At 36.0% G+C, this 25,751-nt stretch overlaps 1 protein-coding gene across 4 annotated transcripts in view; it reads left to right on the top strand.

Moving 5' to 3' along the window:
* Positions 1-11,016, top strand: part of Cwc22 (CWC22 spliceosome associated protein homolog) — a 54,470-nt gene extending 43,454 nt beyond the window's left edge. For all 4 annotated transcript variants that reach the window (XM_046447433.2, XM_046447434.2, XM_046447436.2 and 1 more), the window contains exons 15-20: positions 1,423-1,500; positions 2,173-2,325; positions 3,926-4,053; positions 5,409-5,510; positions 5,604-5,824; positions 10,168-11,016. In XM_046447433.2, the coding sequence (XP_046303389.1) occupies positions 1,423-1,500; positions 2,173-2,325; positions 3,926-4,053; positions 5,409-5,510; positions 5,604-5,824; positions 10,168-10,754 (1,269 nt within the window). In that variant the 3' untranslated portion in view covers positions 10,755-11,016. The remainder of the gene's footprint in view (positions 1-1,422; positions 1,501-2,172; positions 2,326-3,925; positions 4,054-5,408; positions 5,511-5,603; positions 5,825-10,167) is intronic.
* Positions 11,017-25,751: the final 14,735 nt, after the last annotated feature.

The following is a 25,751-nucleotide window of genomic DNA, read 5'->3' as shown; positions in this document are numbered from 1 at the left end:
AAACATTTAATTGAGTTAACTTGTTGTACTTAAAAAATTTAGCAACATAATGGCATTTGAAAGTAACTCCTGTGTTTTAAAATGAGGACTTTGAGTAGATTGTTTCATGGCAGATTATCAGCTTCTAGTGCAGTACTATATAAAATATCATGCACCATCAAGTCATTTAAATAGCCCACAGTTAGCTATAAACTACTATGCAGGGTAGTAGAATTCTGTAACATATGTTCTTTGCTTCTCCAGGGTTCCCTTTGTGTCTCTTTACCCTGAGACCTTCCCCCTAGAGTCTCTGACATATAGGTGTATACAATAAATTCTTATTGACATAAGTTTTAGAATATTTACGATTTTTATTTAGGTCCTATCTGTGTAGTTAAATTTGACAAAATGTCAAGATTGTTAACTAAAAATATAAAACTAAAAATTAGTTGAAAGCATATACATTTTCATAGGTCTGCTTTCTATTTAAAGAGAGGAAATATATTTTAGTTACTGTATTTGGAAAAAAATGTTTTAAACTTTCTAATAAATGTTTTATTATGAAAAACTAGTGTTTAGACAGTTCTATACTGGTGGTCAGAGAATGATTTCTTCCTATTTTGTCTCCATTCACTGTGTTATCTGAGTTTCTTCATCTGTGAAATTGCTACAATCAACACATATTTTATTAGGATTATTTCAGGAATTAATAAATCACATTTATTAATTAAAATCTGTAATTACTTCAGTAGAAACATTTGTGATGTGGTATTTTCTGATCAGGGACTTATTCATTCATTAGATCAACAGAATTTTCACAGAAGTTTTCAAGGTTATCTAAATAGGTGATTGGACAGTATATTCTAGCAGTTACGGAATGATTCCACCTATTTATCAAGATCAATCTATAGATAGATCTGTATGCATAGCATTTATTTTGAGGCTAAAAAATTCAGCCATGCACATTTTTTTCTTTGTTCTTCTAAATACATATGTCTGTATCATCCAGAGGGTCATTTAAGTTAAAATTGAAGTCACACCCATTTGTGCTTCTGTAAATGACTCATCATGTTCTGCCTTATCCATATTACCAACATTTATTTCTTAATAATTTTTTTGTATCTTTTGGAGGTATATAACTGAATTGTTAGATATTGTGTTGGTGAGTCTATATTTTAAAAATTCGATTTCCTTTTAGCAGTTTATTTGGTCTCTACCTGAGATAATTAATCTAATTTGCATAAATGGCTATAGATATTATCAGCTAGACTAAAGGCTTATTTCAAAAAAACCCTCAATCTTTGCTTAAGCTTATAATTTTTAAAGTTTACAAAGTTGTAAAAGTTTTCCAAACTTATTTAACTATCATATTGAGAAATTATTATGGAGCGTAGATCCGTTGTGTTTCAAATGGTTAATGTAATTTTCTTTTTTTCTAAATAGAAAGAACTCTGCAATATGATACTTGATTGTTGTGCCCAACAAAGAACATACGAAAAATTTTTTGGCTTACTAGCTGGGGTGAGTTCTAGCCTTGTTTCTCATCTCAGAATCTAATAGAAGTACTAAGGGTCAGAATTTTGACCACCAACATAGTAAATTAATAGTTCTGCTTTGTGGTCTGGTCTAATGTAACAATGTGTCTTCGCTAAAGGCAAATTGATCTTTACTTCCTTAGGTTTCCCACTATCTTTAGCTTCCTTTATTCCCATTTCAGTTTTGCAGTGCTTTAACATTGTATATCGTCCTTCAAGAACTTTTTTAAATTCTCCATGCTTTATACCAATTTCTCTATAGAGGACAAGTATATAATGTCTTTTCAAAATTGTAAATCAGTTAATGAAGTCAAGAACATGTTCAGGCAGCACAGAAAATCATGATCTAAAGTAATTTTTATTCCAAACTACCTATAGAGGTAGAAGTATATATTCTCAGTATATAAATGTTTGTGTCTCAGATCAACTACATGTCTAATTTTGTTTTAGGATATGTAAATCCGGGTAGAAAACGTATGTGTAGTGTGTGTATGTGTGTGTGTGTGTATAATGTCTTTTTTTGAACATCATGTAGAAAGATTTAGTGATAAGACTTTTTGAAGATTTTTGATTCAGTAAATTTAAGAATATTAATGTGTTCATAATTGTATTGACATTCAGTTTTTCTGGTATTAACATTCAATTTTTTATTTATTAGCGATTTTGCATGCTTAAAAAGGAATACATGGAATCCTTTGAAAGCATATTCAAAGAGCAGTATGATACAATCCATCGCTTGGAAACAAACAAATTGAGAAATGTTGCTAAGATGTTTGCTCACCTTTTGTATACTGATTCACTTCCATGGAGTGTAAGTTGTTGGGTCAATGTTTATACTTCTTGCCTAATTCCCTTTTATTCTCAAATATGTGACCATATTTATTTTATTAAGAAGTATGCATTAAAATGAAATGGAATACCTTTACTCTGGCTGCTATCTTTAAAATTATGTTAATGTAACAGGATTAAAGCAAAGTTAAATAATACACAAGTATAAGAAATAATATCCTTGATATATAACAGTCAGGTGCTTTTAATGACAGTATTTTCGGAGAAAATATTAATATTTTCATCTTCTGTGCACACATACATTCACACATACTCAGATCACAAAGGAGAGAAATACATACCCCCCATGTTGGTAGCACATGTATCTCTGAATTACTGTCCCTTTTTCTGAGAGAGTATGTTTCCATGGTTCCTCTTGTTAGGACTTGAGGGAAATGATTGTGATAGCAAAATCTGTTCTTTTGAGTAGATATTTTGACATTGGGTAAGGGATAGAAGAGAGATCCTGTAGTCATACAACAAGGAAAGATGTCCTTTAAGAGGAAATGTGCATCGAATTGAAAATTTGAATGTCTTTATTAGCTGTTTTTTTTTTTTTGTACAGTTATTATTCATTCACTGCCATCATTTAGGTACCACCTATGGGTCCAGTCACGAGAGATGCTAATCAGTCAAAGTGAATTAGATATGTTCCAGCTTTATGCAAGTGTACCATATAATAGAAGAGTGATGTATCCATGGCAATGATACAGATTTCAAAGTGGTAGATTATTTTTAAAAGCCAAGCTACTAAAGGAATTTTAAAGAGAAAAAAGAAAGGAATTATATCCAGGTTGAAAGAGAGGAGCAACACATGATAGAATAACATAATGATAGAATAAGGCAACACAGATCTTAAAACATTGGATAATTTTTATGGTACCTTACATACCAAGTATACCCAGTTACATTAATAGGCATTTGTAAGCCAACCCAGCTGCCTAATCATAGTAATTTTTTACTTCCTTGTTTCCCAGTTTGAGAAAATGAAATCAAGTTTTGAACAGTTGACTAACAGATGGACTCCTGAAACACATAACCCATAAAAACTGGAGATTACTTTATTTTTTCCCCCCTAAACTGTGTCTTTATGAGTTTCAGTTTTTAAGCTACAGTCTCAGTGTTCAGAATATACCATCATTGTTTCTGTCTTTACTTTTATTGTGTATTGTTATATTCTGTACAGAACAATGGCCTTATGCTCTAAGTGGCATACAGACCATATTTTGATGAGTGAAGTTTAGGAGCTAGTAGTGATCTTCACTTCAACATTATGTGCTCAAGCAGCATATCTTCCCTGCTATAAAAAGCACATTACACAAGGAAGAAAATGAAATCTATTTCTGCAGCATCTTAACATTTAAAAATTAGTATAGAGAAGTAGTCTTAACTTTGCCAAGAAATAATACATGTCAGCATAAGAGAAGATATTTGGATATAATTATGGTTGAAGATGAAAATATCATAATTTCAAGAGAGGTTTTAATTTATTAGTCACTTTGTCCTGCTTTTTGAGAACCAATAAAGTTGGTTTAAAAACCAGTAAAGATAATAAAATCATCTATTTCTATTTTAATTTTCAGGTTCTAGAATGTATAAAACTGAGTGAAGAAACTACTACATCATCTAGTAGAATTTTTGTCAAAATATTTTTCCAGGAACTGTGTGAATACATGGGCCTTCCTAAACTTAATGCAAGATTAAAGGATGAGTAAGTATGTTTTAGTCTTATTGTCCTTGAGGGGTTTGCCCACGTTAGCAGACAGTTCGCCCTTGGTTGTAAAACAGTTATGAGTTAATCACTCCAGGGCTTTCTTTATCCATTAGTCTCCTCTGCATCTGCTGGTATGTGGCACAAGACAACTAAAAATGTTCAGGTGGTAAGAACACAGAATCATGCCTCTTTTAATTTAGTTGGAGTATACAAAATTATTTTCACATGTTTACTGGAATGTTTCAGTGATGAGAATTACAGTTTTTGTTTTCATTTTTACCCTGGTTTTGGGTGTTGAAATGATAAATAATATTTTGTTATGAATGAATATTTATATTTATATACAAATAAATATTAGTCGGGTAATTTTCAGATTATTATGTAATACCAGGGTCTTATTTTAGGACTATTATGTAATCTCTGGCTCAACTTTCTTATTTCCTGTTTATTCACATTGTTCATTTTCAGTTAGATCAACTACTAATTCACATTACTGTGTCCTTTGAAATTTCTCAGTGACTACCTGCCAAATCCATTAGTCTTTCTCAGTCCTCGTGCTCCTTCCTGTCTCTGCCCCATTAAATTATTTGCTCATGTAGATCCTGCCTTTATTTTCATTCTTCTCAGTCTTTGTGTCCTCCTCAACCTGCATCTCCAGAATTACAGTTCACCAAGATCTATACTGGGTTTCTCATGCTGTTTTTGACCTGTTCCCCCTTCTTTTGGATTTAGATATTTATTTCATGCCTGTCTACTTTATCAGGCTCATTTATTTCCTCTTCAGCAAGTTGTACTGTGGTCACACCAATTTTGCCAAGCTTGCTAAGCATGTCTGGCTCTTTCATGCTTCCTTACCTCTGTTTCTGCTACTGCCAGTCCCTCTCTGCTTGACCTGTCTAGCAGATGCTTAATCATTCTTATATTTTATATTTTATGTTATTCTATGAAACACCTTTTTCTGTGAAACACTTTTCCCTGACTCCATTGGATTGTCATGCAATGTGGAGTTCACAACCACATGTCCCAAATCAAATTGTATGGTTAATTTTTTTCTGTTTGTTCCCCTTCATAGATAAAGCAATTATATACAGTCTTCATCCTTGCTCTCTCCCTTTGTTGACTACTTCCTCTATTTCCTCTGTTTTGCTTGATGCTTTGTATCTCTGTATTAGTGTGTATATAAAAAAGTTTTTAATCTTAATTGTATAGTTGTAGAAATCAAGTTGAGTAAGTTAGTACTTGACCTTATTCATTTCATTGAATAATTTAATATGTAGGCTGAAAAATGACTGTATAAGAATTTTCTATTTTTATTTGTTCTCTTTTATTAATGCTTTTTTTTATTTTTTTAGAACTCTACAACCATTCTTTGAAGGATTATTACCACGAGATAATCCAAGAAATACTCGGTTTGCCATCAACTTTTTTACTTCTATAGGTCTTGGAGGTTTAACGTAAGGATAATTTTCAGAATTTTATTTTCAGTTTAAAAAATTATCTTACAGTTGCCTTTGAGGCATAATTTAACAGATTATATTTCTAATTAGGGATGAACTTCGTGAGCACCTTAAAAATACACCAAAGGTTGTTGTGGCACAAAAACCAGATGTTGAGCAAAATAAATCCTCCTTGACTTCTTCATCTTCAGCATCATCCTCTTCTGAGTCTGACTCCTCTGACTCTGATTCTGACAGCAGTGAGAGCAGTTCAGAGTCTTCTAGTGAGGAGAGTGACTCTTCATCCACCAGTAGTCAGAGCTCTGCCTCAGGTACTGAAGCCCATTCATTGTTCATTCTGCTCTTTTCTAACAAGTGTATCTCTGGTGATGTTTATGAGGAAATAAAATCATATAATTGCTTATTTGGTTTAAGAATTTGATTGTTTAAAAGCCACAGTTAATTACTATAAATGATGATCTATTACTGTTGTTGTCTGTAGTGCATTACAGCATTTATAGTGCTGAAATTATATTTTGGAGTTCTTTTTATAGAAGTGAAGATATTTCCTTGGCAAGTGTTTATTTGACTGTTGACTGAAATATCATTCATAATTTTTATATAGGGGCTGTAGATTTTCACTTTTAATAATAAAAGTTTGTCTTAGTAATTGACAGGTATCACACATTTAGTGCATTCCTCATGTGCCGTGAGAATTTTCAGAGATCCCACCCAAATAACAAGCACTCAGATCAAGAATTACCAGTATCTAGAAGTTCATCTGGTTTATTTCTTTCTTTGTGTTTGTGAGATTTATCCAAATTATTGCATTTATAGGTCATTCGTTCCCATTGCTGTGTAGTTTCCTACTCTGAATGTGTCACAACCTATAATTTATCCTTTTTACTTGATGGACATTAGATTTACAAATAATATTCTCACAAATATTCTATGCATCATTGATGATCATATGTGTATGCAGAGAGTCACTGACTTACCATGATTCAACTTAAGATTTTTCAACTTTACAATGATGCCAGTACTGTATGAATTCCATAGAAACTGTACTTCCTATCTTAAATTTTGATCTTTTTTCAGGTAGCAATATGTGGTATAATATTTCTTGCAATGCCCAATTGTGGGTTAATGTAAGTGTTCTGAAGATGTTTAAGGTAGACTAGGCTAAGCTATGATATTTGGTAGGTTAGGTATATTAAATTCATTTTACAGTATTTCCAATTTACAATGAGTTTATTAAGACATAACCTCATTGTAAGTTGAATAGCATCTGTAGGCATCTGTACACATTTCTTTTGGGTATGTACCTATAGATGGAATCACTGTTGGAGGATGTGCATTTATTTGATTAGTAAATACTGCCATTTTTTGATCTATTATTCTAAATTATACTCTCACCAGCTAGGTATTGGCCGTCTTTTCATTTTAGCCATTCTGGTGGGATTGCATTGTAGTTTTAGTTTTGATTGGCATTTTTTTAATCACTAATGAAGTTGAGTATCACTTGTTTTTTATTGACTATCTGGATATTTTCTTTTTTGTTAAATGGCTGCTCAAACACTGTTATATTTCCTATTGATTTACAGAGTTCCTTCTTTATTCTGGATATATATGCCTTGCCAGTCACTGTCCCCAGTCCTTTTTCTCCAGTCCTGTGAGGCTGCCAGGACCCTGCTGTCTTTCTGTCTCTTCCCTTAGCAGCAGCCCTGCATCAGCAGATGCTTCCAGGGAGAAAGTGGCTATATAGAATGTCAGCTTACTTCTCTTTGCTTCTGAGTTCTCAAGTTTTGGCCTTTCTAGTCCTCATTTCTTCATAGATTCCCTGATGCCTTTTAATGTTTCAGATTCTTATTTTGCATTATTTTGGACTTACAGGATAGATGCAAAAACAGTACAGAGAAATCTGCATCTAGCTCCTCCTAATTATAACTTTTGACATTATCATAGTTTTAGTTATCAACTGAACTATGGAAATTCACCTTGGAATATTACTAAAAATATTGCCAGCCAAAACTTCAGATCTTATTTGAATGTCATCAGAGGTAAAAAAAAAATGTACATAAATTGATGACAAACCAGCAAAGTAACGTTCTTTTTTTTCTTTCAGGATCCTACTCGCATTTCATTGCATTCTCTTCTACTGTAACCTCCCAGACTTTTTGTGTTTAATGGCTTTGACACTTCTGAAATCCTCTGCTCATTTATTTTGTAGTCCCTCAAAATAGATATTTGTGTTTTCTCATGATTAGAATGAGAGTAGGCATTTTGGCAAGGCTACTATAGAAATAGTGTGTTATTTTTTGTATACCTTGTCAGGGGGGTTATAATATTGGTGTTTTATTTTAGTGACATTAACCTTGATTGCTGAATTGAGATGATGTCCACTAGATGTCTTCATAGAAACTATTTTTCTCTATTAAATTAATATTTTATAGGGAAGTGATTTAATACTATGCAAATCTCTCCTTCAGCTTTCACTTACTAATTTTGGCAACCATTGTTGGGTCTTGTCCCCAACACTTATTACTGTGGTTTTAGCTAATGATGATTTTTTTTTTCTGTTTATCTCTCTTTTTTTTCCCCCCTACATTAAGTAATTGGATTTGTTCTGTAAGAAAGAGTTGTACTCACCCCCTCCCTTTTTTTTTTAATTCAACCATATTTTTAGGTTAGTATGGACTCATGCATATTTATCTTAATCTATGGATTCAAATCCAATATTGTTACTTCATTTTGTTCAAATTATGTCACCTTTGGAATTAAGAGTTACTTCTGTTATAGCACCACAAGTTACTGCAGATCTTCAGTGCCTTTAAATGGAAGATTTTAAATTTTATCTGGTATTTTTAATTGTTTTCAGCAGGAGCACAGATCTTCTACAGTCTTCTTTATCCTACTTGGAAATGAAAATGCTGTAATGAAATGTTTTCAAAGTTTAATTCTAGTTCATATTTTCTGAAAAGATCTATTTTGTTTCACCCAAGATCAGCTCTGCTTTCTTGCATTATAGTGTCTTGGTTGGGAATTGTTTGCTTATCTAAAATGCATGTTATTTCTTGTTTGGTATGTGTGTGCGCGTGCCTGTGTATTTTCATGCTATATTTCAGAGAGATGGCACTTATTCCTGAGCTTTATATCAGAAAGCTGATCTATGTTCTCCTTTCTAGCTTATTTCAAAGTGTTTCACATAGTATCACATAGATTATGTGATACTATGTTTCATCGTCTATGTGTATATATTACTATATAGTTTTACATAGACTGTGTATGTCACATAGTATGTGACATCCAGAATTGTGGGGCTCTCAGTGTTTTGTATTATTAGAGCAGGATTCCATTTGCTAACAGAAACTTTTATTCTTGAATTGAAATATACAAACACTGTTCATTTAACATTTCCCTCTTTTAATTCTACAAAATTTATTTCATAGTCTTCGTTTTGAGAACAGATGACAACACAGCATGAATTGCTGCAGTAAGGAAGCTTGCTGGTTCAATGTTAATTTTCCTTACCATATAATTCTAGTAGAGAACTTTGTTTTATTAATAACATGTTTAGTAGCATAAAAGCAGAATGAACTGCCCTCATATTAGAAAATTGTAAAGCAAACATAGCAGAGGGAGAGGGGATGGCATACCATTATGTGGCTGGGTTTCAGCGTCAGCAAAGCCCTGGGAGTGGTATAGAGCAGGGTCAGGAGGGGACATTGATTTAGCACAGGGCCAGATGGCTTCTGCTGGGGTAGCTGCAGATCAGCTGAGTTGTTTGAAAGGAACCAGAGAAATACGTCCTTAGTGGCAAACCAACTGATTATACTGTGTGCCAGGGGTAGGCATTTGGCTCAGCAAGATTTGGGTAGACTTTGAGCAAGATTAGGCAATTTTCTTCCATGTTTTCTTCTTTCTGTATACATATAAATTTTTGAAAGAAATTTTAGTCATCTTAGCACTTTTGATTTATGTACCCAAATTAAGACGGGTAAGGTGATTAAATTTTCTTTATAGCTTAAATGGTGAGTTGTTTGACTGTATTTATATTTGTGGTTGTTAGTAAAATTGAATTGTTCAAGAGTTTTTAGAAGAGTGGTTTCAGAAACCAAGGCTTTGTAGGTATACCTATTGCCTCTCTCTGCTAGCACCAGAAAGCAGAACTATTGTTTTCATAGAAAAAGAGTTTTATTTGAAAAACATATTGATGTTGTTAAATAAGCCCAGTTGTACCATTCTTTCACCTTTAGGAAATAATGTTGCTAGGGAATGTAATCACTGTATTTTGATTATGTACTGGGGGACCTGTCATGATATTTCATATGATAACATAACGCACATTGGCTGGAATTTCCATTTTGTCATTAAGTATGTGTGAGTGGAAATGTACCATTTCTAGTCACTTCCTAAAAACTTCTACAGCATTTGCTATAGAATTTAAAGTTTACTGTCTTGAGTATGAAACAGTGCTTTGGTAACTAATTGTGAGATATTGTATATTCTTAAAAAATATGCATCATGTAAATCATTGTTTATCATCAGACTTTCTATTCATTTTGACTTTGAATCCACTTATATGACTGAGAAACTTATGATGTATCAGTAAATGTTATTGTTAAATTATGAACTAAGATTTAAAAAGTAACTATATTTCATTTTACCTATGCAGCTAAAGATGTAAGAAAGAAGGGACAAGGGAAGACTAGAAGTAAAGAAGTAGATAAATCAATTAGGAACCAACAAACAAATGATAGAAGACAAGAAGAAAGAAGACCAGAACAAAAGCACCAGGAAACAAGGACTGAGAGAGAAAGAAGGTCAGAAAAACAAAGAAGTCAAAATTCAAGAGATCTGAATTGGAGAGATCCCATAACAAAACACATGTCAGACAGAAGTATTCCTTCCGATGGAAATAATTATAGTAGAGTTGGGAATAACCGAGATGAGGACATGTACATTGATTTGGAAAATAGACGTGGTGATCCAAAAAAGAAGAGAAGAGAGAGAAGAAATTCTTTTTCTGAAAATGAGAAACACAGACTCCAAAATCAGGACAGTGAAAATTTTAGAAGAAAAGATAGATCAAAGTCAATGGAAAAGAATAGAAAACATTCAGGCTCTAAAAGTGATGAGGATAGGTATCAGAATGGTGCCGAGAGACGATGGGAAAAATCTGGGAGATACTCTGAACATTCCAGAGAATCAAAGAAAAATCAGGACCGGCGAAGAGAAAAATCTCCAACGAGGCAAAAATGATTCTACAGCATAACATAAACTGAACATGCCTTATATTCAGTTCAAACAAAGTATTTTTTACATTGATTAACAAACTTTGCAGAGAACTCTTGTATAAAGTACTGGTTTGTATTTGTAAATTTTTAAAATGTTTTCAACATGTTTTGTAATTGATATATCTCAAGGCCCTCCATAAAATTATTGGGAGAGAAAAGTCTCAACAGAAGGAGGATGTTAAGTCTTACTTATATTTTGTGAATAAAATGATCAAATGCTTATTGAATCAGTGATTTCTTTTCATTGACAAAATAGTTTTTCCTGAAAAAAATGTTTTTAGTTACTTAAAAATGTACTATAATTATTAGTGGCTTTTTGTGTCTCACTGAAGACCAAAATAGATGAACCATTTTAATTTAGTATTTTTACTTTGGTAATGAAATGTTATGAACTTTTTACAAGTTACCACATTTTTTTTTTTCAGAGTAGAGGATTTATTACAAGTTTCATATTATGTCAAACAAATTAGGTAATGTGTAATTTTTTTCTCAAGTATTTTGGTGAAGCAGGGTATTTGTTAGTCTTTAAAATGATGCATGGCTATATTATGTAAAATTATTTCTCTGTTTGGTAACAGTTCTTTCTCTCTGAACTACCACATATGTTAAATTAAAACTCTTCTATTTCTCAGCTCTGAAGTTCTATCATTGGTGAGTTAATGTGTATTTAATTTGGATTAATATTTCTTTCAAAAACATATGGTCATGAGATATGCAAAAAGCCTATGATATAATTTCAATTTTTTATAAGATTTTTAAAGGCTTCCATCATTGTAACTTTACTAATTATTATGTGACCATATTATTTATTACCATTGAAATAAAATATCACCTCTGAGATCTTAGATTTGGTGACAAGTATTTAACTGTTTACTAACTGAATTTCTTGTGCTTCCCTGCTTTAAAAGTAGATACAGTCCATTCTAGTCAATGTCTGGGCTCAAGACTACTGGGACCACCATCTTAATGTTAGCCTTCAGGCATCCCTGGATTCAAAATGTCTTTCATTTTTGTTATTTAAAATTTAGCATAGTTAATAATAAAGTCCATGTAAATGAACTTACCTGCTCCCCTCAAAAAAATATTAATTGGATACAATAGCTTAGATAAAGATTTCTTCTTTAATGTTTCTCTATTATGATGGTTGCCAGATGGTGAGTGTCTCAGAAGAGACCATCACAGGCACAGTGCATTTCACAGAACTAGCTAAGCCGTTGGATTTAAGGAGCTTGTTGGTTCTTAAGTCCTAAAGGAGTGCTGATCTAGACTAGAAATCTTAGTTTACTCTCTTTATTTTAACTTTAGCTTATAACTTTTAAATGTGAAAATAAGAAACTTTTTTTTTTTTTCTGAGTACTTAAGATCTTAATACTTATTTTGTTTTGTGGTTTTTCCAGGCTGGCCTCAAACTTGCCTTTCTCCTGCCTCAGTCTCCTAAGTAATTGGGATTATAGGAATGTGCTACCATGCCTCAATTAAGACCTTAAAAAGCTATTGAAGTGAATTGATTTAAAAATATAACTTAAAATTAACTTTTACTATATGCCTATGTTTGTTCTATGTACTTCAGGTAAAACAGTGAACAAAAGTGAATTTTCCATCCCCCACATCACCTGTTTTGATACTACTATTTATTCTAAGAATTCTTTCACCTCATCCAAACTTCTGATCCATTGACTTTGTTACCACCTGTGTCCACCACCATTTCTTCCCTTCCTTGTTCCATGGCCTAATTGGACTGATGAATGAACAAATCAACTAATTTAAATAAACAACCCTATGAGAATTGGCATTGTCTCCCAAAAGAAGAGACCAAGGTCCAGAAAGGCTAATTAGCCTCATAATTCTTAACTTCCAAGGCCAGTTTTTAACCACAATCAGCGTCATTGCAAAACAGGTATAAAGGATAAAAGCTTAAAAGAAGTGTTTATCTGCTCTGGCATCTAGCAGCTGTGTGATCCTTCTCTCACTTTCAAATTCATCTGTAAAATTCTTACCGTGTCTACCTTACATGGTTGTGATGATTAAATGAGATTGAAGTCAAAAGGCCTACACTAGTATGTAACACAAAATGGGCACAGAACAAATAGTTGTCTTCTCCCCACCCTGGGGCCCCCCACTACACAGCAAAGACTTAGAAGGACATTCAGGCTTATTGACTGGTGCATTATTAAGTGATTTCTTTCATCCCACCTATAATAATATTTATTATAATTTCTTTAAAAATTGTGTTACGGTATTTACACAGAAAATGAGTGGGTTTTCTAGAGTTAAGGTGTGACAGAGTAATTCTTTGTCACTTATAGTACTTTTCCAGATGTGTATATCCTTTTAACTCAAGCAGCCTGCTGCTTTTATCATACCACTTACTTCACATTTGTCAAGTGTGTTGTCAGGAAAAAAACATAATATCAGGGACCTCTAATAGTTATGAGTGAGTTTTTGATTCTTAAATGCCTTGTTTACACTGTTCTTGATTTGACTTAACTCCTTAATTTCATGGCTGCTTTTATGCCTTGTGATTTTTTGAGCCCTACTGCTTATTTTCCAATCCAATTCTCACTTTTCCCAATTTTTTCATTCTGTTCCATGTATATTCTACAGAATGTCTCATCAGTCAAGTCAATTTTCTTCAGCTCAGAGTGCCCAGTGTTACCTCTAGGTAACGTGTACATTTCCGTGCTACACCCTAGAGCCCCTGGCTGAACATCACCAGGTGGTGGTCCTCCTTACTCTCGATTTCTTGTGTCTCCTCAGCCTGGGATGTTATAACTTCCAATCATAGCCATCCCCATGTTTCTTTCTAAATGTCCTTAAAAACCTTTTGAGTTTGTTTCATATCTTGTTAGAAAGTATTCTTCTTAAGGTTAGTCATATCTTAGTGTTTTATAAAACACACTGTAAAAGTGAGGTCAAGTCTCTGCCACTACCACCTGCCCTCCGTACTATGAAGTCCATGCTTTGTGGTGAGGAATTCAACTGGAGTTCACCAGAGATCTGCTATGCACAGGTAGAAGAAGAAAAATGTTTAACTGCACACAGTCACATAGGGGTGTATGTGTCTCTGGACACACTACAGAAAAGAGTAGAAGTTTTTGGCTAAAGCAGAAATGCTTGCTTTTGGAAAAAGACTCAGGTCCATGCAGAGTAACTTATTACTATTGAAATCGAATACTGTCTGGCAACAGCTCTGAGTTTTTATCTCACTTTTCCACTGGCTGGCTTGATATTTAGACAGGCCCTTTAACAGCTTTCTTAAGTTTTTCTGTCTTTGCAGTCATACAATAGAAGTATGTCCCTCTAGTGGTAAAAGACCTCTGTGGCATACATAAGAACAGTGTGTGGAACTAAGTGTTTTGCTGTTATTACTGTTACCAGTTTTATTGTTATCATTGTTGTCAACATAGACCAAGTGCCACTAGACCAGGAACTTCAAACTCTAATATCTGTAGGAGCCAGGGGGATAGCACAAGTGAGATACTGAATTGAGCCGTAAGATGAAGTCATTTCAAGATAGGTAGAAACCCATGCTCAGCTCCATCCAGTCCTAAGTGAAGAAACAAAGACCTTAAGTTGACCACTTGGTGTTTAAGACAATTAAAGAAACAATTTTTATGTAGTTTCTGATTTTTAATTGTTAATATTAATTTTTAAATTCCAAATGGGCTTGAACTATGCAGACCAAACAAAATGATGTACTGGTAAAGTAATTTTTGAGTAGCTAGTTTGTGACTCTCCTCCCTACATCCTCAAAAACTATTTACTTAATTTTGAAATGTCACTTTGTTAAACAGAGGTCCTTCTTCAGTTTCTGCCCTTCATCCTTCTTATTAACTTTGCTAACCTCAGCAGTCCCCTCTAGCTACATTGCTCTTAAAGTTTTGTCAAGTTTAATTCACTGGCCTACTCCCTCCCTATAATTCTGATACCCACAAAACAAACCATTTCTTCTCCAGATCTGCATCTTTTCTGTTTAGCAGTTGGTGCCACCAAAATCCCATCACTTAAGTTTTTACTTTAACTTCCCTTTTTCCAAATCAGCAAATCTTACCAACATTGCTTTTGTCCGTATCTCTCTACCTCATTGCTACCAGTATGATTCTGCCCTTTTTACTTTGTATTTTGTAGCTACACTGTTCAACAATAGTTTGCTGATAGCTACTGTGTCAGATGCTGTTCTGATTCCTGAAGATGCAACAATGAGCAAGTAGGGGCCAGTTTTCAGATGAACCTAAATTCTTAGAGGGAGAAATGAAATGAAGAATTTGAAAAAAAAAAAAATTATACTTTTAAAACATGTTAGTGATTCAGAAAAGCTGAGCCTAGTGACCACTTGCACATCACCTACCTAGATTCTGATTAAAGCATTATTTCCATCCTGTCACTGCCTCTATATTGAAGTTCAATGACACCCAGATAATAGGATTAAAGTAAACTCCCAGCCTGTTACTTTAGTTTCTTCAAAGCTCAAGTTCAACCTGTCTTCCCTTGATGTTTGCTCTAGGAGCTGTCATCCTTGGACCATGATTGTGTGACAGGCATTTTAGTGTCTGAATTCTACAGGAACACCTAAAAGGTTCGAGATCCCAGTTTTGCAGCCCACACACTGGTTTCTGTCCAGCTAAGATGACAGAGCCAGGTCTCCATTGGCCACCTTAGCCTACTAGACAAGCAAAAGAAAGTGTTTTCTTAGATTGCCACACAACTTCACATTGGCTTAGCTGGTTATTTATTGCCCTGAAAGCCCTGCTTGCTGTTTATGATCACTGAATATCTGCTTACATATCTCATACCACCTAAAATATCCTTTTGCATTTGCCTGTCCAAATCCTTTAGGATTCAGAACATTTATGTTGCTGCTCATGCCGAGTTTTCTTTGATGTAGAACGCAGCAATGACTCTCCTTTCTATATCACTTAAGCTGTGTCAGAGCACATAGGTTAAGGCTTTGTAATTGGCACTTACACATTGTACAGTGAGATCCTTTTTAACTTATGCTTATCCCCAAATAGATTGTCCATTTATGGGAAGCAGGAGTTTTATCACATTGCCTTTTCCTTTGCACTGTGCTACAGACCAGGGTTTCTTAACCTCAACACCATTGACAGTTTGGACCAGTTTGCTGCAGGGCCTAAATTTGGACCCTCATGGAAGAATCTTGATCATTGTGCAGCAGTCAAGTCCTAACAGAACACTATGTTTGGGGACAAAGTGCTGTCAGAATACTGGCAAGCACAATTTTCTTGCTCCTTTGACAAGGAGTTATTCCCCTGTTGTTGTGGGGTCGGACTACATGGCAGTTTCTGGACTCTTGGTATCTGGACTTACGTAAGACGATATGTATGTGTATCTCTGGCCTATCATGACTGTTATATGTAAACCGGCACATGCCCACTATAAAAGCTTGAAACTGTCTCCAGAGGGGTTTCTCCATGCCCTCAAGCTCCCCACACTCAGTGTTGGAGGGATAAGCCCCCCAGCACCAGTTGAATCTCTGTTGTGTAGGGCTGCCCTGTGCACTGTAGGATATTGAACAGTGTCCTGACTGTATCTTCTAGATGCCAGGATCACAAATCTCCCAGTTCTAATAATGACTCCAGACTTTGTCACATGTGTTGGGGATGGGGGCCTGAGTCATCTCTAGTTGCCTATCTCTGCCCTGGACCTAGAGTGAGGAAGTGCTTTGCAGGGGATGGCCATGGCAGTGCTTGTTCTGAGCCACATTACCACTCTCCCTTCGTCTAAAACATGCTGACTTACACAATCCTCTTGTTAGAGTAGCGGTTAGCAGTATTCCAACTGTTTTTGTCTGGGAAGATATTCTGTTGTCTCATTCTAGGGAAGTCAGTTTGGTTGACATTTTAATGGTTCTCTGCAGATGGAAGTGTGATTAACCTACTAATATAATAGGTCCCATACAGGTTTTGGTTTCTGTTATTATAACCAACACTTGTCTCAGGAAAGGAAACAACCAGCTGTGGCCATTTACTTATTTTTAATTCTCTATTAGAGAATTAGGGCATTCAACAACCAAACACCTTGTCTTTTATCTATTTCTTAAATGCTTTAATAGGTTTTGTTAAGAGCAGTTTACAGTTCACAGCAAAATCGAGCAGACGGTACAAAAATCCCATGTACCTCCTGTGCCCAACCCATACAGCCTCCCCCATTATCAATATTCGTCACCAGAGTGGTTTGTGGGTTACAATTAGTGAATCTCATCGATCTATCATCACCTAAGTCCATAGTCTACATTAGGGTTCACTCTGACACACACCTTCATTTATTAATTTATTTTTATCAAGCACTTTGGTGACAGTCAAATGGTTGTTAAGTAAATTAACTTTTGTTTAATCAGTAATTTTATTCATTATAAGACCTAAAAGATTGGGCAAATGGGATTGAATCCCGTGGAAATCAATTTCCCTCCTAAAAATAAGGTTTTCTGGAATAAGCATCTCGAATTTGAATAAGGCGACCTTGTGAGTTGCATTCTTTACATAGCACCCAGTTTTGCTTAGCTAGAGATCTTCTCTCTCCAAAACTATTTTTGTGGCCAATACATGTGAAGCCCCTGTGAGGACTGTACTAAACATTTACTCTTTCGTCTGAGGATTGATTATTCCTTTCCACAAACAGATGATTCTAGTGAATGTGCCATCTGAAGGACTCCCTGGCCTGGCATACATAGTACCCAGATCTCCAGGGCACTGTAATTAGTTTAGGAAGGACCCTGTGGCCCAAGTTGGGCCATTCAGAGTCCTTCCCCAGTAGTTTTCAATTCAAGCCTGAAACAGTGCTATGTCTAAGGGGCTGAAGAGCAGGAAGGGAATTTGCTGAATGTTTGGCGTCAGTCCACTGCCCTACAGGAAAAGCTAGTTTGCAGCAGGTGAGGAAAGTTCAAAAGAAAGCACAGCCAGGTGGAGGAGAAGGTTTCAAAATCATTCTTTGAGTTTCTGAATTGAATCATTCTAAAGCTAGATTTCCCAGTTACAGGAGCCAATGAATTCCCTTTTCTATATAAGCTGCTTTGATTTGGATTTATACCACTTGCACTAAAAGCATCCATGTAAATTCAGAGTGATTCCTTGAACAGATTGGAATCACTTCAGTGGCAAAGATACTATTCCCACCAGCTTTTTTTGTGTGTGTGTGACTGACCAAAAGACCTAAAAAGAACAATTAGAGGAGGAAGAGTTTATTTTGGCTTATAGTTTCAGAGTTCTCAGTCCAGAGATGCTTGACTCTATAGCTCTGGGCCTGAGTGAGGCTGAGCATCGCGTGGACGGGTGTGGAGAAGGAAAGTGACTCAGAACACAGCCACCAGAAGTAGAGAGAGCTCTGCTCATCAGGAACAAGATACAACCCCAAAGTCATGGCCCCAGTGACCCACCTCCTCCAGCCACACTGTACTTGCCTAACCACCCAGATAATCCATTCAGTGGATTAATCCACTGATTAGGTTACACCTCTCATAATCATTTCACCTCTGAACCTTTTTGCATTGTCTCACACAAAAACTTTTGGAGGACACCAAACATTTAAACCATAACACCACCATACAATATTCTTGCTTATAACCCTTCCTTTTGACTGTGAATGGAAATAAATGTAGATCTAATAAAGATGGTTGTGAAAAAAAATAGAACAAGAACTTTTGAGCAGCTCTTAATACTTTATGAAACATCCAAATAGGTGATTTTAGGTGAAGTTAATTGTATTACTAGAAATTAGCACTATTTTATAAATTACAGCAAATTTCTCTTTCCTACGCTTCTCTTATTGGATGTTGAAATGTACACAGATGCAAGAATTCAATTTGCAAACAAAATTGCCACTGAAAAGGATTAACTGTAGCTGTTTTGGAACCTTTTATACCTCCTTTAAGCCACAAAGATACTTGAACCTATTACTTTACCAACTAATATATTATCCTGATGGCATTACAATATGAAATACTGAACAGTAGAAATACTGGGAACTTTTTCAATCTGCTATAACATAAATGTAGTCTGAAAATCCCATATGCACACATGCATACAGAAATCCTTCCTTAACATACAGGGCAAATGTGGAAACTATTACCACCATTACTCAAGTTTTGAGAATAACATTGCTTCTGTCCTTGATATCATTTTTATCTAAAAAAAAGAAAACAATGAAACTTTTATGGATAGTTATGCATAGAGGTAAATGTGAGCAGGAAAATTGTCATTGTAGTTAATAAAAGATGCTCCCTACAGTAGTACAAATAGTCCATTCATAGCTGCCAACCTGTTATGCATTGCTCCCCTGAGTGGAAGGCAAATATTGGTGAAGCAATAAGAGGAGATGGAGGCACTGAGGGGGCAGACAGTGATGAAGACACTTGGAAGTTCAATGGTACCTTTCTATCCCCAGGTTCAAATCTAAAGTCGTTTATTGGTGTTTAAAAAGCCTTTGATGAATTAATGGAGAAACTGTTCAATTATTTTCATTTATTTCTAGGCCAAGTGATTTGATACACTTTAGGATTCTTGAGATTTTATTGAATTTTAAATGCAGGGTCAACTACTGTTAACCCAGTTGGAGTTCCAGTGCATTTTATGGTAATACAGGAGAAAGCAGAAGTCAGAATACATTAGCTTAAAATCTAAGACACCAAAGAAAAGACAAAATGTATGCATAAAGTATGATAAAACTCTTTGACAATATCATCCAAATTTGAACACATTTCCTATGATTTGCCAATTCAGTGCTAGGCATATATTCAACAGAAATGTGAATTCATGTACAGCAAAGGCCATGTACAAGAATGTCTGGAGTAGCAATATTCATAATACCAAAAATTGGGAACAACTTGAAGATACAAATTCATGTTATATTCATGCAGTAGAATACTATACAGAAATGAAATTTTTAAGATAAAACCACAGCTGTGTTTAACAACATGGGTCAATCTAGTAATCATAAATGTTGAGCAAAAAAGTCAGGCTTAAAGAAATCCACACTATGACCAAGAATGTAACAAAAAAAAAAATCACAGTGTTATGTGTAATTATAAAGTCAGTAGAAATGCATAAATATAAAAAGGAATGCACACTATATAATTCTGACTAAAACTAATGCAGTCAGAATAGTAGTTACCTTTGGGGAGGAGGATGTGTGAGAAGGGATAAATGGGAGAACTGGAGTGTTGGTAATATATTTCCATATGTAGGTATTAGTTACACAAATGTTTTCAATTTGTCCTAATGCATTGGATTCTAAATCCTGATGATTTGTATACTTTCAATTCAGAAGAAAGTCTAAGGGGAAAATGTTTGTAAAATCTATGATAAACTGTACTCTTTCCAACTCAAATTCAGCTGGAATAATTACCTCTTTTAACCATAATCAAAAATATACAACATGGGAGATTACAACGTGTCACAAATTTCTATAATCTCTTCATGCATGCCCCTTATCACCAAGAGGTATACTCTGTGACTGTACCCTTGGGACTAAGAGATACCCAATGCTGAATCTGAGTTTTTATCTAAACTGTAGCTGGAATTCTAGTCTTTTTACAACTGAAATACATTGTTACACCTCCATGAGTGGCTTGAATCCGGGCATGTGACTTATTATGGTCAATGGAACATTATTAGCTGTCATGCACATAGAAGCTTGAGTAGTTCTTGTCCATTAGGGTTTGGCTTCTCCTTGAGGCCACCAAAAGAATGAGCCCAGGCTAGGTTGCTGGATAATGATATTGCGGTGATCCCTGTAACACTGAACCAACTGCACACATTCACTAGACCAACAAGTGACATGTGAGCAAGCCCTGACCTGTCTCACACACACCGGAAGGACCACCCAGCTGGCTCTCAGAACTTTTAGAATCAAGGGATGTCTGCTCTTTTAAACCACTAGTTTAGTTTGCATGACAAAAACTAGCAAATACAATGATGGTCCCTGGCTTTTTGCCTAACAACTAGTATACTACCACCTACTAATAAAAGTTTCTAATAATGATGGAGACTTTTCCATGTTCTTCTAGTCTTTCCTTTTTATATTTATGCATTTCTACTGACTTTATAATTACACATAACACTGTGATTTTTTTTTTGTTACATTCTTGGTCATAGTGTGGATTTCTTTAAGCCTGAAACCTCTGAAACCATGAGCCCCTAAATAAACCTTTCCTCCTCTACAGTTGTTGTGGTTGGTTCCTTTGAGTCACAGCAGTGAAAAAAGCTGACTTAAAACTGTGACTTCACTAGGATCACTCCTAGGTAGTCAGTGTTACAAAATAAAACTTCAATATTTATCTTAAATATTTTTAAATGCCTGCTTTATTATTTTTATTATTGTCAGATTTTTGTTAGTTTGTTTGTCTATTTTATATACCAACCTCTTAGAAAGCCCCAGAAAGGATCTTCAGATATATTAAAAGTTTCCCCCACAAACCATGGTGATTGCTCTTTCTGTTTAGAAAATAACAGCCTAACTTGTTCTTCAGCAGCTGCATGATTTGTTTTAAAGCAATGCATTTCTTTCCAGAGAAACATTGAATAAATTTACGATGGAGGGCTGTGATATCTCCATTAAGCCTTAACGACCACTCTCCTAATTGGACAAACAGGGCATCTTCTCTTTGATCTCTCAAGTCCTACTGATGTTGTGATTTTTACCTTATGCCACAAATGCAGCAGCATAAAGAAGAAAGCCCAGGAAAAAATGGCATGCATCTTTTCATAATATAGTGGGGCTGCCATCAATTTTTATAATGGTCTTAACTCTAAAACACTTGTGTTTTATAATCTGAGTTTTTAGGAGAATCCTATATAATCAATAAGTTCTGTTGGCTGTACTGTTACAGACCATACCTCTATCTCTTGGCCACTATTCCTCAAATGTGTATTACTCATCAGAGATGCAGTGGAGAGACTGGTGAATGATTAATACACTATGTGGCCACAATAGGAAAACCAACCTGAAAACATGCTCTATAGATAGAGTCTCAATAGCATCATCTTTAAAAAATTGCTAACAACATTGCATAAAATGCTATCTCTGTTCTTGCTTTTTTTTTTCCTACTGTCGCAAGCACTTTAACTTGAAAAGAGTAAAAATAATGTGGTAAATGTTTTGAAATATGAACCGATGTTTCTCTTTCACCTCCTCCCAATATTTTCCATGACACAGTGTACCAGGTCTGCTTTGAAGTCATTAGACAGAAAACCCCATTGTCCTCAATGGGAGTTGGCCCAGTAAAACAAGAGAATAAGGATGTCAAGTCTTGGCTTTTCAGTCTCAAAAGTTATGGTTCAAGAGCAAGACAGAGATACTTGGAAGGATGTGCAATGAGGCAGAATCAGTATTATCACTTCCATTAAGATAAAATTTTTCTTAACTTCAAGGAAAACAAAGACCCCCATATATGTTTGAAATTATCAGAATTAGGGAGTCCTCTCCCCTGCTGCCTTCATGGGTTTCCTGGGAAAGTGACAAGTCCTTCAGAATTATTAATATCCCTGTAGCATAGAGAGTATGTTAGAAATTTCTGAATACTACAGTGAATAGAATCATAGGAACAGAATCTCATGGATTCCTTGCAAGACACAACCAGGAGACAAAAGGAACCAAAAGATTTTTTTTCCCTGTGGCTATGACCCCGAGAACTTGCAGATTTGTAGTACTGGACCACCTGAGAGGGTGAAGAAATCACAGCAGCAAATACAGTGTGAAACAAATAAAGGCAAGATGGAGACTCAGATATCACAGGATTTTTCTGTGAAGAAGAGTGGTAATAACTGGAACTTTCCAAGATGGACCCACAACAATCAAGAAAGAGACAATCTAGGGGAGAAATGGGAAGCCAGAAAACTGTGACTATTATGGTTTAAATATGGTGTTCCCCAAAAGCCTACGTGTGAGACAATGAAAGAAGGTTTAGAGGTGAAATAATTGGAGTATAGCCCTAACATAATCAGTGAATTAATCCCTGATGGGATTAACTGAGTGGTAACTAGAAGCAGGTGGGGTGTGTGAAGGAAGTGGCTCATTAGGGGCATAGCTATGGGGTTTATATTTTGTATATGGAGAGTGGAGTATCTCTGCTTCCTGATCGTCATGTGAGCTGTTTCCCTCTGCCCCACTCTTCCACCATGATGTCCTTCTTCACCTCAGTTCCTGAGGAATGGAGCCTGCTGTCTATAGATTGAGACCTCTGAAACCATGAGCCCCTAAATAAACCTTTCCTCCTCTACAGTTGTTGTGGTTGGTTCCTTTGAGTCACAGCAGTGAAAAAAGCTGACTTAAAACTGTGACTTCACTAGGATCACTCAAAATGAACTAAATTGACTTTTCTGCTACTCAGTAGTTCAAAGTAGAGTGTTGTTGGATAAAAACAAAATTGCACATCTTGTCGTCTGGAATGTAGGGTTTGCAGAAATAATGAAGATCATGAAGATCACCGTGAACTGTGGAATTCATTGAAGGGCTTTAAAGTCATGGAGTTACAGGAGCAGATCTGTGTTTTAGGAGTTATTTCTCAGCCAGTGCAGGATGGATTGAAGAACAGTCAACATTAGGGGAGCCTAAGAAACAGAGTCTGTGGTGGGGAGGCACTGGGAGACAGAGGAGTCACAGCTGAGGGCCTTGCTTAGATGACGTTCACTTACACTGGACATCATCTCTAGGGTGGTCATGAGGACTACCTGGGATTGAGGACTCCTGAGATCAAATCCAAGTTAACATAATCACAATGCTGTCTGGAGACAGGAAAGTCACATAAACTTATCCGAAGAACTTATAGGAGACTTTAAGGGACTGTCTTGTCGAAACATGTACACTGGTCCTTCTGCATCCACTTAAGGGGCAGGATGCACCAAGTCATGTGGAAACAGCGCTCCCACCCCCCCAAGAACAACTGAACCACTTACAAATTCCCGGTTTTGGTTCAACAGAAGGGCACTAAGGACACACACACACACACACACACACAAACCTAACAAAATTCAGAAAGTGAGAGAAGAGCTCCACAGCTGCTGTATCTTAGTAGAACAGCTGGAGGAGGAGGAAGTTGCCACAAAAGCAAGTAAGAATAAAATGGCTCAGCTTTTAACACATTTTTAAAGGCTGAGTCAAGCCTGGCATGTTAATTCAGAAACCCTACAAGCCCCGAACACAAAGGCAAGTCTGCTTTTTTTCAAGTCTTATCCATAGGTCTTCCCTGGAAAGATTGGGGAAAAGGTAGGAAAAAGGAGAGATTCATCCCCCCAAAAGCACAGCTGAAGTACCAAGGCAGACAGGAGCATAAGGAGGGTTCCTTAAGCTCCGTGGGCCTGAGAATGAGGAGCTTTCTGTGGCTCAAGGAGGGGTAGAGCAGCTAAGAGATCTCCCTGTGGCCAGAGGTGTGCTGGGCCTGCTGAAGGCTGATGGGAAATCAGGACAGCAGGGGTGGGGTGTGTGTGGGGGGGACTGCCAGGCACCTGAGACCTCCCAGGCCCAAGGCAGCAGCCCCATTCACAGCAGTGGGAGGGTTTATAGAGCCACAGATGATCCCCTGCAGGACAGGTGCCTCACACATGCTGACAGTGTAGGCAGGGAAGGGAAACAGAGAGTCTCCACGTACTCAGACCACCAGCTGTGCTCCTGGGACGCCCTGATCCCATCCTCAAACCTTTGAAGTCTGGGTGAACCAGATCTAAACAAAGCACCAACCAGGCTGCACTGACCCCAGTGCAGATAGGCTGGCTCAGCCCTCTCCTTCACAGCCTGACTGAAGAAAGGGTACCCTTTTCTGGAAAAAAAAAAGATGTATTCTGTTTCCTTGTTCTTTTATATACAATGGTAGCATTTAATAAAACTTGTGATAAATGCAAAGAAGCAAACCTGGGGGACTCATCGTCAAGGAAGAAATGGTCACTTGAACAAGAACCAAACCAAACATGGTGGAAATGTCAGGTGAAGGACACAGGGAATTTAAAACACCCGTGTAAAGCTGTTAAAGGAACTAATAAATACATGGGGAAAGAGGACTACAGAAAAGCTTTGGAAAGATGTACATTAAAAGACCTATGATTCTAACAGACATTATTATTACTGTGTGTATATATGTGAATGCATGACCAATGTGATTCTGCAACCTGTAAACTCAGAAAAATGAGATATTATATCCCATCTGATTCAAATGTATGATATGTCAAGGTCATTGTTCTGTCATGTGTAACTAATTAAAACAAACAAATAAACAACAACAAAAAAAAGACCTATGATTAAAACTTAAGCACTAGAATAGGAGTAGGGGTGTGGCTCAGTGGTCGAGAGCTAGCTTAGCATGTAGGAGGCCTGGATTTAATCCTCAGGACCAAGAAGGACAAGGAGAAGAAGATAAGGAGAAATAATCAGAGCTAATTAACCCAACCTATGTAAAATAAGTAATATAGAATTATGTCAAATAAAAACACCTCACAAAAATAAAATTTTTTTCTTTTAAGATTCTTTTTAGTTTTACATGATGATAGAATGTATTTTGACATATCATACATACATAAAGTATAACTTCCCATTTTTGTGGTTGTGCATGAAGTAGAGTTATACTGGTCGTATATCCATATGTGAACATAGCAAATTTATATCCGATTTATTCTACTGACTTTGCCATTCCCATCTCCTCCCTTCCCCCAAATCCTTCCCATCCAATCCAGTGAACACCATTCCTCCCCCCCCCCCCGCCTATTGTGAGTCAGCATCTATATATCAGAGAGAATATCTTTTGGGGATTGGCTTAGTTCACTTAGCATGAGAGTCTCCAAATCCATCTATTCACTAGTAAATACCATAATTTCATTCATCTTTATGGCTGAGTAATAATCCATTGTGTATATATGCCGCATTTTCTATTCCTTTCTTCAGCTGAAGGCCACCTAGGTTGGTTCCATAGCTTAGCTATTATGAATTGAGCTTGTATAAACATTGATGTGACTGCATCACT

This window comes from Marmota monax, unplaced genomic scaffold, assembly GCF_021218885.2.
Source record: "Marmota monax isolate L192 unplaced genomic scaffold, Marmota_monax_Labrador192_F-V1.1 WCK01_AAM20220418_F8-fsc00007, whole genome shotgun sequence".
Taxonomy (NCBI): Eukaryota; Metazoa; Chordata; class Mammalia; order Rodentia; family Sciuridae; genus Marmota; species Marmota monax.
This window is presented reverse-complemented; position numbering and strand designations above follow the sequence as displayed.